The sequence below is a fragment of the Balaenoptera musculus genome, chromosome X (assembly GCF_009873245.2).
Source record: "Balaenoptera musculus isolate JJ_BM4_2016_0621 chromosome X, mBalMus1.pri.v3, whole genome shotgun sequence".
NCBI lineage: Eukaryota > Metazoa > Chordata > Mammalia > Artiodactyla > Balaenopteridae > Balaenoptera > Balaenoptera musculus.
The window spans coordinates 126,651,230-126,666,378 of NC_045806.1; the positions used below are offsets into that span (position 1 = coordinate 126,651,230).

Genomic DNA, 15,149 nt, shown 5'->3' on the forward strand with positions numbered 1-15,149 from the left:
ATTATGTTAGTTCCTGGTGTACAACATAGTGATTCTATTCTATACATTCTTAAATGATCACCACAATAAGTCTAGTTACCATCTGTCGCTATTCAAAGATATTATATTATTTTTGACTATATTCCCCATACTGTACATTTCATACCCATGACTCATTTATTTTGTAGCTGGAAGTTGTGCCTCTTAATCTCCCTCACTTATTTCTCTCCTCCCTTCCTCTCCTCCCCTCTGGCAACCACCTGTTTATTCTCTGTATCTATGACTCTGTTTTGTTATGTTTGTTAATTTGCTTTTTTAGAGTCCACATATAAATGCAGTTATACAGTATTTGTCTTTCTCTGTCTGACTTATTTCACTTGGCATAATACCCTGTAGGTTCATCCATGTTGTCACAAATGACAAGATTTCATTCTTTTTTGTGGCTGAGTAATATTCCATCACACACACACACACTCCACATCTTTTTTAAACATTCATCTATCAGTGGGCACTTAGGGTGCCTCTATATCTTAGCTACTGTAAATAAGGCTGCAGTGAACATAGGGGTACATATATCTTTTTGAATTAGTGTTTTTGTTTTCTTCAGATAAATCCCCAGGAGTGGAATTGGTGGATCACATGGTAGTTCTATTTTTCATTTTTTGAGGAACCTCTATACCATTTTCCATAGTGGTTGCACCAATTTATGTTCCTGCCAACGGTGCACAGGGGTTCCCTTTTCTTCACATCCTCACCAACACTTGTTATCTGTTGTCTTTTTTTTTATAATAGCCATTCTGACAGTGTAAGATGTTATCAAACTAGACTACTTTCTCATACCATATACAGAAATGATTAAAGACTTAAATGGATTAAAGACTTAAATGTAAGACCTGAAACCATAAAAATCCTAGAAGAAGACGTAGGCAGTATGCTCTTTGACATCAGTCTTAGCGATATTTTTTTGGATATGTCTCCTCAGGCAGGAGAAACAAAAGCAAAAATGGGACTACATGCATTGAATCTTTTGAATAATCTGATGAGTATGGTAGGCTAAATAATGTCCCTCAAAGATACCTACTTCCTAATCCATGGAACCTGTGTATATTACCTTCTGTGGCAAAAAGGTGAATATTATCTTATATGGCAAAAGATGTGATTAAGTTAAAGATCTTGAGATGGGGAGAGTATTCTGGATTATCCAGGCAGGCCCTAAATACATTCATGGGTTTCCATATAAGAGGGAGGCAGAAGGAGATACTATTAGGAGGAGAAGGCCATGCGATTGAGGCAGAGAAAGAGATTTGAAGATGCTGCCCTTCTGATTTTGATGATGGAGGAAGGGGCCCAAAGTCGTGCAAGGAATGCAGCTCTAGAAACTTGAAAAGGCAAGGAATGGATTCTCTCCTAGTCTCTGGAGACATGGCCCTGCTGACACCTTAGTTTTAATGTAGTGAACCCCATTGTGGACCTTTAGCCTGCAGAACTATAAGAGAATAAATGTGTATTTTTTAAACCATCAAGTTCATGGTAATTTGTTATAGCAACCATAGGAAACTAATAGAGGATGTAAATTTTAACAATATTGAATTTTTTAATCTATAAAAATGGTGTGTCTCTCCAATTATTTAGATCTTTAATTTTTTGGTAGTGTTAGGTTTCAGAGTATGTCTTGCACATATTTTGTTAAATTTATCTCTAAGTATTTCATATTTTGATACTGTTGTCAGTGGTAGTTTTTCATGAACTTTTTTTTCTTTGAATTGATTTAATTTATTTATTTATGGCTGTGTTGGGTCTTCGTTTCTGTGCGAGGGCTTTCTCTAGTTGCGGCAAGTGGGGGCCACTCTTCATCGCGGTGCGCGGGCCTCTCACTATCGCGGCCTCTCTTGTTGCGGAGCACAGGCTCCAGACGCGCAGGCTCAGTAATTGTGGCTCACGGCCTAGTTGCTCCACAGCATGTGGGATCTTCCCAGACCAGGGCTCGAACCCGTGTCCCCTGCACTGGCAGGCAGATTCTCAACCACTGCGCCACCAGGGAAGCCCTCATAAACTTTTAATTTTAAATATTATTAGGTTTATAGGAAAGTTGCAGTAAATGATAGTATTTTTTTTTAAAAAGTGTCCATTTTCTCATTGCTAGCATATAGAAATGCAGTACACTTTTTCGTATATTTACTTTGTATCCTGCAACTTTTGCTAAATTCACTTATTAGATTTAGTAGCTTCTTTGGTAGAGTACTTAAGATTTTCTACATAGACATCATGTTGTCTGCAAATAACAGATTTACTCCTTCCTTTTTTTTTTTTAATTAATTAATTAATTTATTTATGGCTGTGTTGGGTCTTCGTTTCTGTGCAAGGGCTTTCTCTAGTTGTGGCAAGCGGGGGCCACTCTTCATTGCGGTGCGCGGGCCTCTCACTATCCCGGCCTCTCTTGTTGCGGAGCACAGGCTCCAGACGCGCAGGCTCAGTAATTGTGGCTCACGGGCCCAGCTGTTCTGCGGCATGTGGGATCTTCCCAGACCAGGGCTCGAACCAGTGTCCCCTGCATTGGCAGGCAGATTCTCAACCACTGCGCCACCAGGGAAGCCCCTACTCCTTCCTTTTGAATCCTTATCCCTTTTATTTCTTTTTCTTGTCTTATATTTGTGGCTAGGACCTCCAGTACAGTGTTGAATAGATGTACTGAAGTGGACATACTTGCCTGGTTTCCAATCTTAGGGGGAAGGTATTTAGTCTTTAACCATTAAGCATTTTTAACTAGGTTTTTTTTTCTAGATACCCTTCTAGCCCTAATTAGTTTAGAGCTTTTTATCTTGAGTGAGTAGTGAATTATGTCAAATGTTTTTTCTGGAACTATTGAATAATCATATGGCTTCTCTTTTTCATTCTATTAATACAGTGAGTTACATTAATTGATTTCCAATGTTAAGTGAAACTTGCAATCCTGGCTAAAGCACAGTTAATCATAATGTAATATCAAACCACACTTAATCATAATGTAATATCCTTTTTATATATTGCTGGATTCAATATCCTGTTTTTTAGGGGTTTTGCATCTGTCTTCATGAAGGATACTGGTATGTAGTTTTCTTTCTTGGTCAGGTTTGGGTATCAGGGTAATGCTGGCTTCATAAAATACACTGGGAAATGTTCCCCTCTCATCTTTTTCTGCAAGAGTTTGTGAAAAATTGGTACTATTTCTTCCTTATGTGTTTGGTAGATTTTGTCTGGCCCTGACACTTTCTTTGTGAGAAGGAGTCCAACTGCAATTTCAGTTTTGTAAATAGATATAGGAATATGAATATTTCTTCTTGTGTGAACTTTAATAATGTCTTTATTTCAAGAAATTTATGTGCATAAAGTTGTTCATAATATCCACTTCTAATCCCTGTAATGTTTGTAGGATTTGTAGTGATGTCCCTGCTTTCATTCTTTGTATTGGTAATTTGTGTCTACTGTTTTTTTCCTGATAACTCTAGGTATAGGTTTACCAATTTTCTTGATCTTTTCAGAGAACCAGCTTTTAGTTTCATTGATTTCTTTTTTTTTATGTGGACCATTTTTACAGTCTTTATTTTTTTTTTTTTTTTTTTTTTTTTTTTTTAATTTATTTATTTATTTATGGCTGTGTTGGGTCTTCGTTTCTGTGCGAGGGCTTTCTCTAGTTGTGGCAAGTGGGGGCCACTCTTCATCGCGGTGCGCGGGCCTCTCACTATCGCGGCCTCTCCTGTTGCGGAGCACAGGCTCCAGATGCGCAGGCTCAGTAATTGTGGCTCACGGGCCTAGTTGCTCCACGGCATGTGGGATCCTCCCAGACCAGGGCTCGAACCCGTGTCCCCCGCATTGGCAGGCAGACTCCCAACCACTGCGCCACCAGGGAAGCCCTACAGTCTTTATTGAATTTGTTACAATATTGTTTGTTTTATGTTTTGGCTCTTTGGCCGCAAGGCATATGGGATCTTAGCTCCCTGACCAGGGATCGAACCTGCACCCTCTGCACTGGAAGGCGACGTTTTAATCACTGGACCACCAGGGAAGTCCCTAGTTTCATTGATTTTTCTCTAACATGTTTCTTATGTAGTTCATTGACACTTGTGTGTATATTTATTATTTACTTCCATTCACTTTTTAAAATTTTCCTTCTCTTCCTAGTTTTTTAAGGTGAATCATAGATCATTGACTTGAGAACTTTTCTACTTAGCATTTGATGCTGTAAATTCCCCTTAAGTTTGCTTTAGCTATATCTCACATATTTTGGTATGCTGTGTTTTCACTTTCATTTAGTCCAGAATTTTAAAATTTTTTCTTGTGTTTTTTTTTTCTTTTACCTATGGATTATTTAGAAGAGTATTGTTTAATTTGTAAGTATTTTGAGAATTTTTCAAATATCTTTATGTTATTGATTTTTAGTTTAATCTCATTGTGCTTAGAGATTTACTTTGTATGATTTCAGTCCTTTTACATTTGTTGAGACTTGTTTTATGGCCCAGAATTCAGTCTGTCTTGGTGAATGTTCCATGTGCCCCCGAATTTTCACTTGAATTTGTATTCTGCTGTTGTTGGGAGGAATGCTTTATCAATATCAATTAGGTCATGTTGGTTGATAGTGCTATTACAAACTTGTATATCCTTAGTAATTTTCTACGTGTTCCATCAGTTACTGAGAGAGAAGTGTTAATTTCCAGTAATAGTTGTGGATTTTTCTGTTTCTCCTTAATGTTTTAACTATTAATGTTTTCTACGTGTATTTTGAAGCTTTGTTATTAGGTACATAAATATTTACAGTTGCTAGATCCTCCTTCAACACAAATCACCTCTTTATCGTTATGTGTGCCCCTGTTTGTCCCTGGTAATATTCCTTGTTCAAAAATATATCTTAACCTTATATTGTGGTAGGCAGGATGGTTCCCCCAGAGATATCCAGGCCATTAAGCCCTGGAACCCATGAATATGTTATGTTACACGGTAAAGGGGATTTTGCAGATGTCTTTAAGGTTACAGTATTAGTTTTTATTGCATCCGTGACAAATTACCACAGATTTAGTGTCTTAAAACTGCACAAACTTATTATCTCATAGTTCTGTAGGTCAGAAGTACAGGTACAGCATGGCTCAGTTGGATCTTCGGCTTAGAGTCTCACAAGGCTGGAATCAAGGTGTCAGCAGGGCTCTGTTCCTTTCTTGAGGCTCTGGAGATTAATCTGCTTCCAAACTCATTTGGGTTGTTGTCAGAATTTAGTTCCTCCTGGTTGTAGGGCTAATGACCCCATTTCCTTGCTGGCTGTCAGCTAGGAGTTATTCTCAACTTCTAGAGTCGGCTTGCATTCCTTGACTCATGACTCCCTTCCTCCATCTTCAAAGCCAGAAAAGGCAGGTGGAGTCCTTCTCACTTTTGGAATCTCACTGACTTCCCCTTCTGCCTTATCTCTCCTCTCCTGCCACATCTCTCTGACTTACTTGTATGCCTTCCTCTTCTGCTTTTAAGGGCTCATATGATTACATTGGACACAACTGGATAATCTGGGATAATCTCCATATTTTAAAGTTGGCTGATTAGTACCCTTAATTCCATCTGCAAAGTCCTTTCATGGTAGTACGTAGATTAGTGTTTGATTGAATAACTGAGGACAGGAATCTTGGGGAACATATTTAGAATTCCGCCTACCACAGTTGTGGACTTTAAGATAGGAAGAGTATCCTGGATTATCCAGGTGGACCCAGTCTAATCACATGAGCTCTTAAAAGCATAGCACTTTCTCTGGAAGCAGGAGCCATATGGCAAAAGAAGTCAGAAGCATGAGAAAGATTCGATATGCTGCTGCTGGCTTTGAATGTAAAGGCCTGTGTTCTTCTCAGAGAGAGAACTCTAGGACCTAAGGGCAGCCCCCAGCTGACAGCCAGCAAAGAAACTAAGATCTTAGCCCTACAACCACAAGAAAGAGGATTGCCAACAACCTGAATGAACTTGGAAGCAGATTCTTCCCAGAGTCACCTGAGAAGAGCCCAGCCAACTGACATCTTGATTTCATTTATGAGACTCTGAGCAGAGAAACCAACTAAGCCGGTCTGGACTTCTGACACACACAGCTGTGAGAGAATAATAAATGTGCGTTCTTTTAAGCTGCCAGGTTTGTGGTAATTTGTTATAGCAGCAATAGAAGACGAAAACAGATATTAATAAAGTCACTCCGACTTTCTTCTGGTTAGTGTTTGCCTGGTATAACTTTTTCTGTCCTTATTATCTATCTGTCACTTTGTAGATAGATAAAGTAGGTTTCTTATAGATAGCATATAGTTATCTTGCTGTTTTAAATCCAGCCTGACAATCTTTGTCTTTTATTTGGTATTTAGACCATTTATATTTCATGTAATTGTCAATAGGGTTGGGTTTTAACTGCCTTCTTACTGCAGTCTGGAAATTGCCTCCAGGCAGTAAGCTGGGGCACTGATAGAGTTTATCTCCTTTGTTTTCTTTCTTTCTGCCATCACGGTCCTTCACTGCCTGTTGTTCACTGTCTGAAAACTGTTGTTTCATATATTTTGTCCAGTTTCTTGTTTAAGGTGGGAAGGAAAACTCCATCCCTCTTACTGTATCAAAGCTGGAAGTAGAAGTCCTCAACAATGTAATTTCTAATTAATATTTTAAAAAATCCTCTTCATGAAGTCCCTTTTATGTGAAATATGAGTGTACGTTTATATGTATAATTCAGTCACAAAAAGGATAATACATATACTAAAATATTACTATATATGAATATGGCAGATGGCTACCTGTTTAAAAATAGAATCAAATAATTAGTCAGTGACAGAACTTGACCATATCCTGAACCTGTCAACTTTTTTCAGTCTCCATGTCTTGGTGGCTAGTTCCTTCTGCTTGGAATGCTTCCTCAGCTCATATCCTTTCCTGCCTGGCAGCTTTCCATGTATCCTCCAGAACCAGCTCCAGGGTCATCACCTCTCTGCTTCCCAGTCCCCCCAGACAGAATCCATATTTCCTCTTCTGGGCTGCCATCACACTCTACCCATAGAACCATTATGGCACGTGCCGTGCTCTGTTGTAATTATATGTTTCTGTGTGGACTCCCTCCTACCAGGAAGCCCTGGAAAGCAGGAAACTTATTTTAGTTTTCTTTATATTTGTCTTATCCTCTAACAACAGTATGTCTTCTACATAGAATTTTTGATATGTGATTATTGAATTAGTGACTCTTTTCATGTGCTAAAAAGCAATGCTGTTATTACTCCTCATTTTAATATCGCATATTTGTAAATGTGAATCCTCTTTAATCATTTTGCTTTTCTCCTAGTAAATTCCTCATCTATGCCTGTCTGCTGCTGTTCTCTGTGTTGCTGGCCCTTCGTCTGGATGGCATCATTCAGTGGAGTTACTGGGCTGTCTTTGCTCCAATATGGCTGTGGAAGTTAATGGTCATTGTTGGAGCCTCGGTTGGAACTGGAGTCTGGGCACGAAATCCCCAATATCGGTAATACTGCTTTATAAAACCTTTTGGTCTCTACTCTGAGTGGGTGGGGGGGGGGCAGAATCTTGTTTTTCACTTTTGATAAAGTTAGGACTGTTTTCTTTTCTACTTGTCTGAGGTTTTATAAGAACTATAATATAGGCAAGCTGAGTTCTGTTCTAAGTTTTTAAAAATTAAGTGTTTGATATCCACTTTTTAACAAATGCACTGTTATTTTAGGTGCTTAAGTTCCTAGCCAGCCTACAAAAGCTTAAGTAATCTAACATGCATCCAAAATATAGAACTGTTATTCCATGCTAGACAAGGACGTATAAAACCATCATGTTTGTAGGAGCAGTTCTACAAACCACAGTTCTAGCTTTGGCCATCAGGGCTATATCCTTCTCCACTCAGTCCTGGAACTGGGTCTCCCCTTGTCCCAATCTCCTAGTCCTGGGGTTTAGGACTGTTAGTGTGGAGGAGGCAGCTTGGCCAGGAAGCAGTGAGGTCCTGAGACAGGAAAAGGTGAGACCCAGATGCCGTGAAGGAGAGCAGAGCCTTGGGGGCCGGGCAGAGGCATACCCTTTACCTTCGCCCCCCCCCTCCCCTCACGCCTTTCTTCTTGGATGGTCTTCTTCTGGTCCAAGTTCCTGTCGTGAGCTCCCTCCAGTGTGCAGCCTGGTGCTGCTGGGGCCCACAAGAGTCTCTCTGCTCTCCCTCACAAAGTTTGGAGCTTTGGAAAGGAAAAAGGGGGACTTGAGAGTGAGGGGCTGTTGTAAACCATCACCGGGAAGATGAGGAGTGAAGGAGTGCCGGGTAGGCAGGTGGGGAGAGAAGAAGGGGACCTGTGCAGCTGCTCGTGTGAGAGAAGTGTAGAAGTTGGGACCATCTCAACTTGTTTAAATCTTTGTTATGAACTTTCAAAATGAGATTTAGATCGAGTAAAATATGTTACCGCATACATATCTAAGGATTTGAAAATGGCTACACAAAGAGCCTTGGCAGATGGGGGGCATTCACGTGTAGCTTAGATTTTTTAAGTTCTTAGATTTTTCTTTTTTAAGATTACCTGTGTGGCCATAAATCTTTTATTTTTTATGAGATATTTTCAGATATCTAATGTTTGCTACTCAAAGAATGAAAAGTTACATAGCTAAACATTTTAAGTTCCACTAGTTATTTAGAAGCTATCTGAGCTTTTCTCAGTTGGTTAAATTTAAGATTCCTTTCAAGATTCCCTTAAGAAAAGGAATTGTATGTGCATAGTTGAATGTCCTGAATGTACAGACATGATCATTCTAGTGTCAGTACTGTCCGATGGAACATTGTTGGGTCCTATAGAAATAACCACTGACCTCATTTTCTCTGTGTCCTAAACTTAGAAGTATTTATCAGCAACATGACACATCACAAATGTTCATCTGTATTTTGAATGAAACATTGTCAGCCTTGCAAATGCATTGTTAAGCATTTTCCTGATTAGTGGCCTTATCATTTTTTTAATTGTTAACCTATTAAGTCCAAGCATGATCCTTAAGCAGCTTTAACTGATTTAAAGGACAGTTTTAAGGGCTCTTCTTTATCATCTGCAGGTGTCAATTCATCCTAATGGAATAGAAAGGAAAATAAAAAGGCATTCACAATTGTATTTGCAGTTTAAAATAGCACCTAACAACAGTTACTGTATTTTCTTGAAATATAACACACACTTATTCATAAAACTAGAGCTACTTTGATAGTATTGCATGAAATGTGATTTACATGGTTTTTAATTCATTGAGAGACAGGGATCGTGAGATGTAAGGGATATTTGTCAGTTTTTTAGCAGTAGAAGCAGTCAGCTTAAATAATCTTGGAAGTAGTTGAATTTAAAGTTATGAACAAAAGTGTTTATGTGCACTGTCAAGAAATAATAACTGTGGCTGTCGCTCCTGAGAACGTCTTTATTCAGTTCAAAGTCTAAGTCTGGTTTGGTTGTAAATGTTCATTTCTTGTCCTGTAGTAGTTCTTTGATGTTTGAAAGATTGCCTATTAAGGAGGAATGTTAATTTAGCTTTCTACCTGATTTTCCTTCGCCTTTTGTCAAATTTACAAATACAGTCCTTAGTATCCGCATGAGTTGGTATTTGCCCTGAGCTGCTTGCTTGTTATGGAGATTCCGAACTGAGGGTGTTTTTCTTCTCCTTCTGTCCCTTTTTAGAGCAGAAGGGGAAACGTGTGTGGAGTTCAAGGCAATGCTGATCGCGGTGGGCATCCACTTGCTCCTGCTGATGTTTGAAGTGCTGGTCTGTGACAGGATCGAGAGAGGCAGCCACTTCTGGCTCCTGGTCTTCATGCCGCTCTTCTTCGTTTCCCCAGTGTCTGTGGCAGCTTGTGTTTGGGGCTTTCGACATGACAGGTCACTGGAGGTGAGATTTCGTATATTTAAGAAGGTTAAGCAAAATCTTTTGGTCAGTTATTGTAATTGAGACTTCTTGTCCTTTGTTAGGAAGAGGTTGATCACTAACGCTAGATCATGGTGTATAAGGAAACGAAAGATGATGGAAATCATCCCGTTTCTCTTTCTTGACTTAGAACGCTGGTTTTCCACCGAGGCCATCAGGCTTCTTCCAGCCTCACGTCTTTCCCCGCCCACCTGGATCAGCCAGCTTCTCCTGAGAAACAGAGCCAGTAGGATAGATGTAGATGTAGACACAGATGTAGATGTGCAGATAGGTATACACATGAGGAGGTTTATTTGAAGGAGCTGGCGAGTCTGAAGTTGATGGCGCAGGCTGGTGGGCTGGAGACTCAGCAGGATTTCTCCCTCTCCAGGAAACCTCAGTTTTTGCTCTTCAGGCCTTTTAACTGATTGGATGAGACCTACCCACATCATGGAGGGAAATCTCCTTTTCTTAAAGTCAGTACCCTCACAGCAATACCTAGATTATTGTTTGGTTAAATGACTGGGTACTACAGCCCAGCCAAGTTGACGTGTAATAAAACTAACCAGCACAGCACCTCAGACCCCATGACCAACACTTTGTCTGCTCCCTGGTTAGCTTATCCTGATGGGCCTATATGTTCATTTAGTAAGCATGTATCAAGTATTTACTATACGCCAAGCCCTCTTGGCCTAAACATAGGGGATACACACACGAATGAAAAATCAGTGCTAGCAGTGCTAATAGTAGTAATGAAAATCATAGCAGATAATATTTATTGACCACTTGCTGTGTACCAGGCCTGGGCCTGGGCGCTTCCATGCAGTAGGATCTCATTGAAGATCTGCAACAACCCCGTGACGTGGCTGCAGTTGCCATCCCTGGTTTCCAGAAAGGGTAGGGAATTTGTTCCTGGCCGCTTATCCAGGGGCAGGGCCAGGATTCCATTGCAGGCAGCCCGACTCCAAAGCCCGTGCGCCGAACTGCCCAGAAGCTGAGGGCCCACAGCCGGGTCGAGAATGGCTCGAGGGGGGAAACTGGACACTGTGGGTGCCGTGTTGAGCTGCGTGGGTCGAGAGTGGAGGAAGAAGGCCGCAGTTGGTCGGAAGGGAGAGTGGGAGCTGGTGGGTGGCAGCTCAGGGTACGTGAACCTGGCGAGGGAGGTACCCACAGTGGGAGAGTGATGGAGCCAGGCCCCGGGGCACCAGTGGGAACAGGGCCCCGAGTGGCAGGAGCGGCTGTGCCTGGCACGGGGAGAGCGACCCCTCAGCCCTGGTCCGGGCAGCCGTGGAGGGAGGGGAGCCCTGGGGGCCCGCTCTCAGCCTCCCTGCGCTTGCCCTCCCGCCTCAGACCCTCTGCCCCGCCCGGTCCTCCAAGAATTTGCTCCTGAACTGGTCCGCTCTGTCCAGCGACCTCGCTCTCTCATCTGAAAGGGAGAACAGAACAACAGCAGCAGTGCCCCCTCAGGCCTCTGTTTGCCTCTCGTGCCTCTTCCGTCCTCACAGAAAGGCTCTGGAAGCAGTGCGGCCGGGACCCCGCGTGCCCTGCTCCGGCCACGCGCTCCCTGGGCCCTGTGGCCTCATCCGGGGGCCTCTTAGCCCCCATCTTGTCTGGCCGCTGGCCGCTCTGTAGCTCCTGACACCCCTGGTCCCTCTGCCTGCGTTCGGCTCCTTCTCTGAAGTATCTTCCTCCGTTCGCTCCTCGCGCATTGCTGTCCTTAGGATTCCTGGGCGTTTTCTGTCCTCACTGCGCACACTTCCTCTGAATGATCTTGTTCACGCTTCCTGCCTCCTCCGCTGCCACTTACGTGCTCTCACTTCCTAAATTCGCATTTGTAAACTCCGATTTCTACACGAGCCGCAGACTCCTTATCCAACTTGCCCTGAATCTCTATTCCCTGTATTAGTTGGAGGCACCATTTCCACCCAGTCACACTTACCTTTCTACTTTGTGCCTCTGTTGCTTTGCGTTTTTTTCTATTATCTGGGCAAAATGAAGTAAAACCAAGCTTTGCAAATCATTTATAAAAGCTTACATTAAACAAAATCACTGAGATCAAAGATTCTCGATTTTACCTATTTGGGGCCGTGTTTCTCAGTGGGGGCTGGGTATGCTCTTGGCCTTTGGGATAGGAAATGTTCTGTTGAACAGGACTGTGCCCTGCATTTCAGGACACTTATCCCTGACCTCTGCCCACTAAACACTAGCGGAGGTGCTCCCTCAAGTCGTCGTGACAGCCATTAGGGCCCCTGCACATTTCCTAGCTCTTCCGCAGGTGAGCAGCATTACCCAGGTTGAAAAGCACTGAGAAAGTTCTGTAAATACTGTCGGATGAGGGCTGAGGAGGAGGCTTAAGAAAACTAAACATTTGGAACTTTGTTTCTTAGAAAGTAAAAGCATATACAAGGGCTAGGACTATGCTGGACATGAAACCGTATTTTCTTAATGCAGTATGGCCACACTCTTGGCAATCTACCTACGAGAAGAAAGCACGTGCCAAGAGTTGAGCTCCCTCTTGGTTCTTGTGTCCCAGGAGGAGTACCTACGTTGGCTAGGGGGTGACTGGGGCTAGGTTCCCCCAAAGCCCTGAAGGAGGAGTCCGGGTGAGCCAGGGTGCCCTGTGCAGGTAGGAAGGGGATGGTAATTTTCAGGCAGAGAAAATAACACATAAGAAGCCGTAGATGCAGAAGAAAGTCTGTCATGTTGAGTGGACCAGTGACTCAGGTATGACTGGAGCACAGTTTTGCAAGATGCAGAGAGTCCTAGAGGCGGAACATGGTGATGGTGTCACAGCTACAGTCATATGGTGGTAATATGAATGAATGTACTCAACACCATTAAACTGTACCCTGAAGGCGGTTCAAGACAAAGAGGGTAAGTTTTACATTATGTGTATTTTTCCACGGTAAAAAGAAAAAACTGCCTGGAGCTTAAAGTGTAAGGGAGGGAGCCGGGGAGAAGGGGGTCTGCATAGAGGGATTGGGCTGAGTAAGGGCCAGTCCTCAGTCCTCAAGGCGTTGCTGAGCTGCCCAGGGCACCGTAATGAGCTCACAGGGGCACCCTGGGATCCCGGACATTTTTGAGGGAAAAGCAGTGATCCCTGACATCTGTAGGGACACCCTACGAACTACTAGCTCCATGTAGTTTATGGCTTTATTATTAGGTCACACTACATTCATTTCGATGGTGTTATGGAAGAGTCTAAGTTGTTGGCAGTTGCTGGGATGAGAAGGCAATACTGTGCAAAAATCCCTACGGAGAGCGGGCGATGAGGGTGGCAGTGCCTTGAGGAATGGTGCAGTGCCAAGAGGCACACACGTCCCACTAGGAATTACTTGTCGTTAGTTAAGAATGGAACACGCATAATATTTTTCTTTCAGTTAACGTGAGGTTTTTTTTTTTTTTTTTTTTTTTAGATGGCTACTTAGGATAAGTACTCAGTTTAGATCTAATGACTTAAATCAGTGGAACTGTTAGGTGTTTCTTTTGGCCCAGAGGCCTCAGAAAGAATTGCTGAGTCGCTAAGTGCCCTGGGAACTGGGAACTTTGGGGGGCAGCTCTGGGCCAGGTCACGTGGCGTCCTGTGACTTTCATCCTCTGGGCAGTGATGAGCCCTTGAAGCGCAGCGAGCGCTGGAGCCAGAAGGAGGGCCGCCTGCGGGGCGTTCGGGAGGAGGAGGGCCCGAGGAGGCAGGAGTAGTCGGGATGGGGGCTGGGCTAGGGATGCTAGAGAAGTCTGCCCGGTGGAGGACAGGTGGAGGACAGGGCGAAGTGCCTGAGCCCGAGGGTGTGGGAAACAGAATGCGGGCTGCCCCCCTGTGTCCTGGTTTGGGGAATCAGGCAGCTGCGGTAGCTCCCGGTGAGACAGGGTGAAGGCAGCAAGGTGCGGGGGGTGGGGTAATGAACTCAGGGGGGAGAAGGGCTTCCCCTGAAGTGCCTCAGGGAGAGTCGGCCAAGGTGGAGACAGGTTGGAGAAGCGAGCAGTAGGAGGTCGCGCAGGCCAGGGATGTGGAGGCTGGCTCTGCTCCCCACCCCAGGGCGGGGCGAGGGAGTGAAAGCACGTGTGTTTGTGTCTGAGTCTCTACAGTGGGGAGAGAGGCTGAGTTTAAGGCTTTGGGGGGCATCACCATTTAAGGAGAGGAAAAGGCACATGAAAGGGAAGTGTCAGAGACCAGGAGGATGGCGAGACTGCACGCTGGGATCCTCAGAGGAGGGAGGAGTGGTGGGTGATCTCCCACGCTGCAGAGACGCCCAGTAGGATGCCAGCTGAAGTGGTCCGACGCTGCAGAGCTGATCAGGTGACCTTGATGAAAGCAGTTTCCGGGTGGTCCTGAGGGTGGAGGCCGGGCCACAGCGGGTGGAGCTTGGAGTGGCAGGGGTGGCCATAGGGACTCGAGTGTCCATGGTGTCTCACAAAGCGTGATGGTAACAGAAAGAGAGAGCTAGGGCCGTGAGGGGTACTGGATCAAGGGAAGGGTGGGTTCATTGGGTCTTGGGGTTATTTTGTGTTGAATGGGAATGAGTTGAACATGTTTCTGTGCTTCTGGGAAGGATCGTGGAGTGGCGGGGTTAAAGATGCAGTAAAGAATCCGTAATTGATGTCTTGATGTGACAGGGTCCTCGAGGAGCCAGAAAGGAAGGGGTGGGATGCAGGCTGAGTTCCAGGTACAAGAAGAAGGCAGTGCAGGGATGACTAAGAACGGAGATGTGTGTGGGTAGGCGCAGGAAGGAAGCTGGGGGAGACCACCGGAGATTGCCTCTCTGCAGATCGCGAGCCTGGAAACAGGTCATTGCCTGGATGAGCATAAAGGGCCGAGCAGCCACTGAGCAGAGAGGACGAGGCACAAGGCCAGGGCCAGGTTTCTCCTTGACACAGCACTGCTTTGCTCCTCCAGTGCTGAAAATCAGGAGGTTGCAAGTGTGACATAATAAAACTTTTGCTGCATCATAATTTGCATTGCCTTTTAGTGTGTTAACCAAACAATTGTGGTATTGAATGCAACTGTTATTTTGTTTAACTGATTCTTCTCTTCATTTTTAGTTAGAAATCCTGTGTTCTGTCAACATTCTCCAGTTCATATTCATTGCCTTAAGACTGGACAAGATCATCCACTGGCCGTGGCTTGTATGTAACTTTTTAAATCCTTAAATAAACTTTTCTTTTTATTATAAAAGTTATTCGTGTTTATTGTAGAAATGTTGGACAAGACAGGCAAGCATAGGTAATAGGATAATAGTCACCCATAATCCACTGGGAGATAACATGGTTAGTGGTTTTTT

At 43.7% G+C, this 15,149-nt stretch overlaps 1 protein-coding gene across 1 annotated transcript; it reads left to right on the top strand.

The window, feature by feature from the left end:
- Window positions 1-7,289: 7,289 nt before the first annotated feature.
- Window positions 7,290-15,018, top strand: LOC118888400 (transmembrane protein 185A-like; the record flags this gene model as incomplete). Its single annotated transcript, XM_036839349.1, has 3 exons — window positions 7,290-7,471; window positions 9,648-9,855; window positions 14,911-15,018. Coding segments are annotated over 3 exons (498 nt in total), but the record flags the coding sequence as incomplete, so codon positions are not given.
- Between the last annotated feature and the right edge of the window lie 131 nt (window positions 15,019-15,149).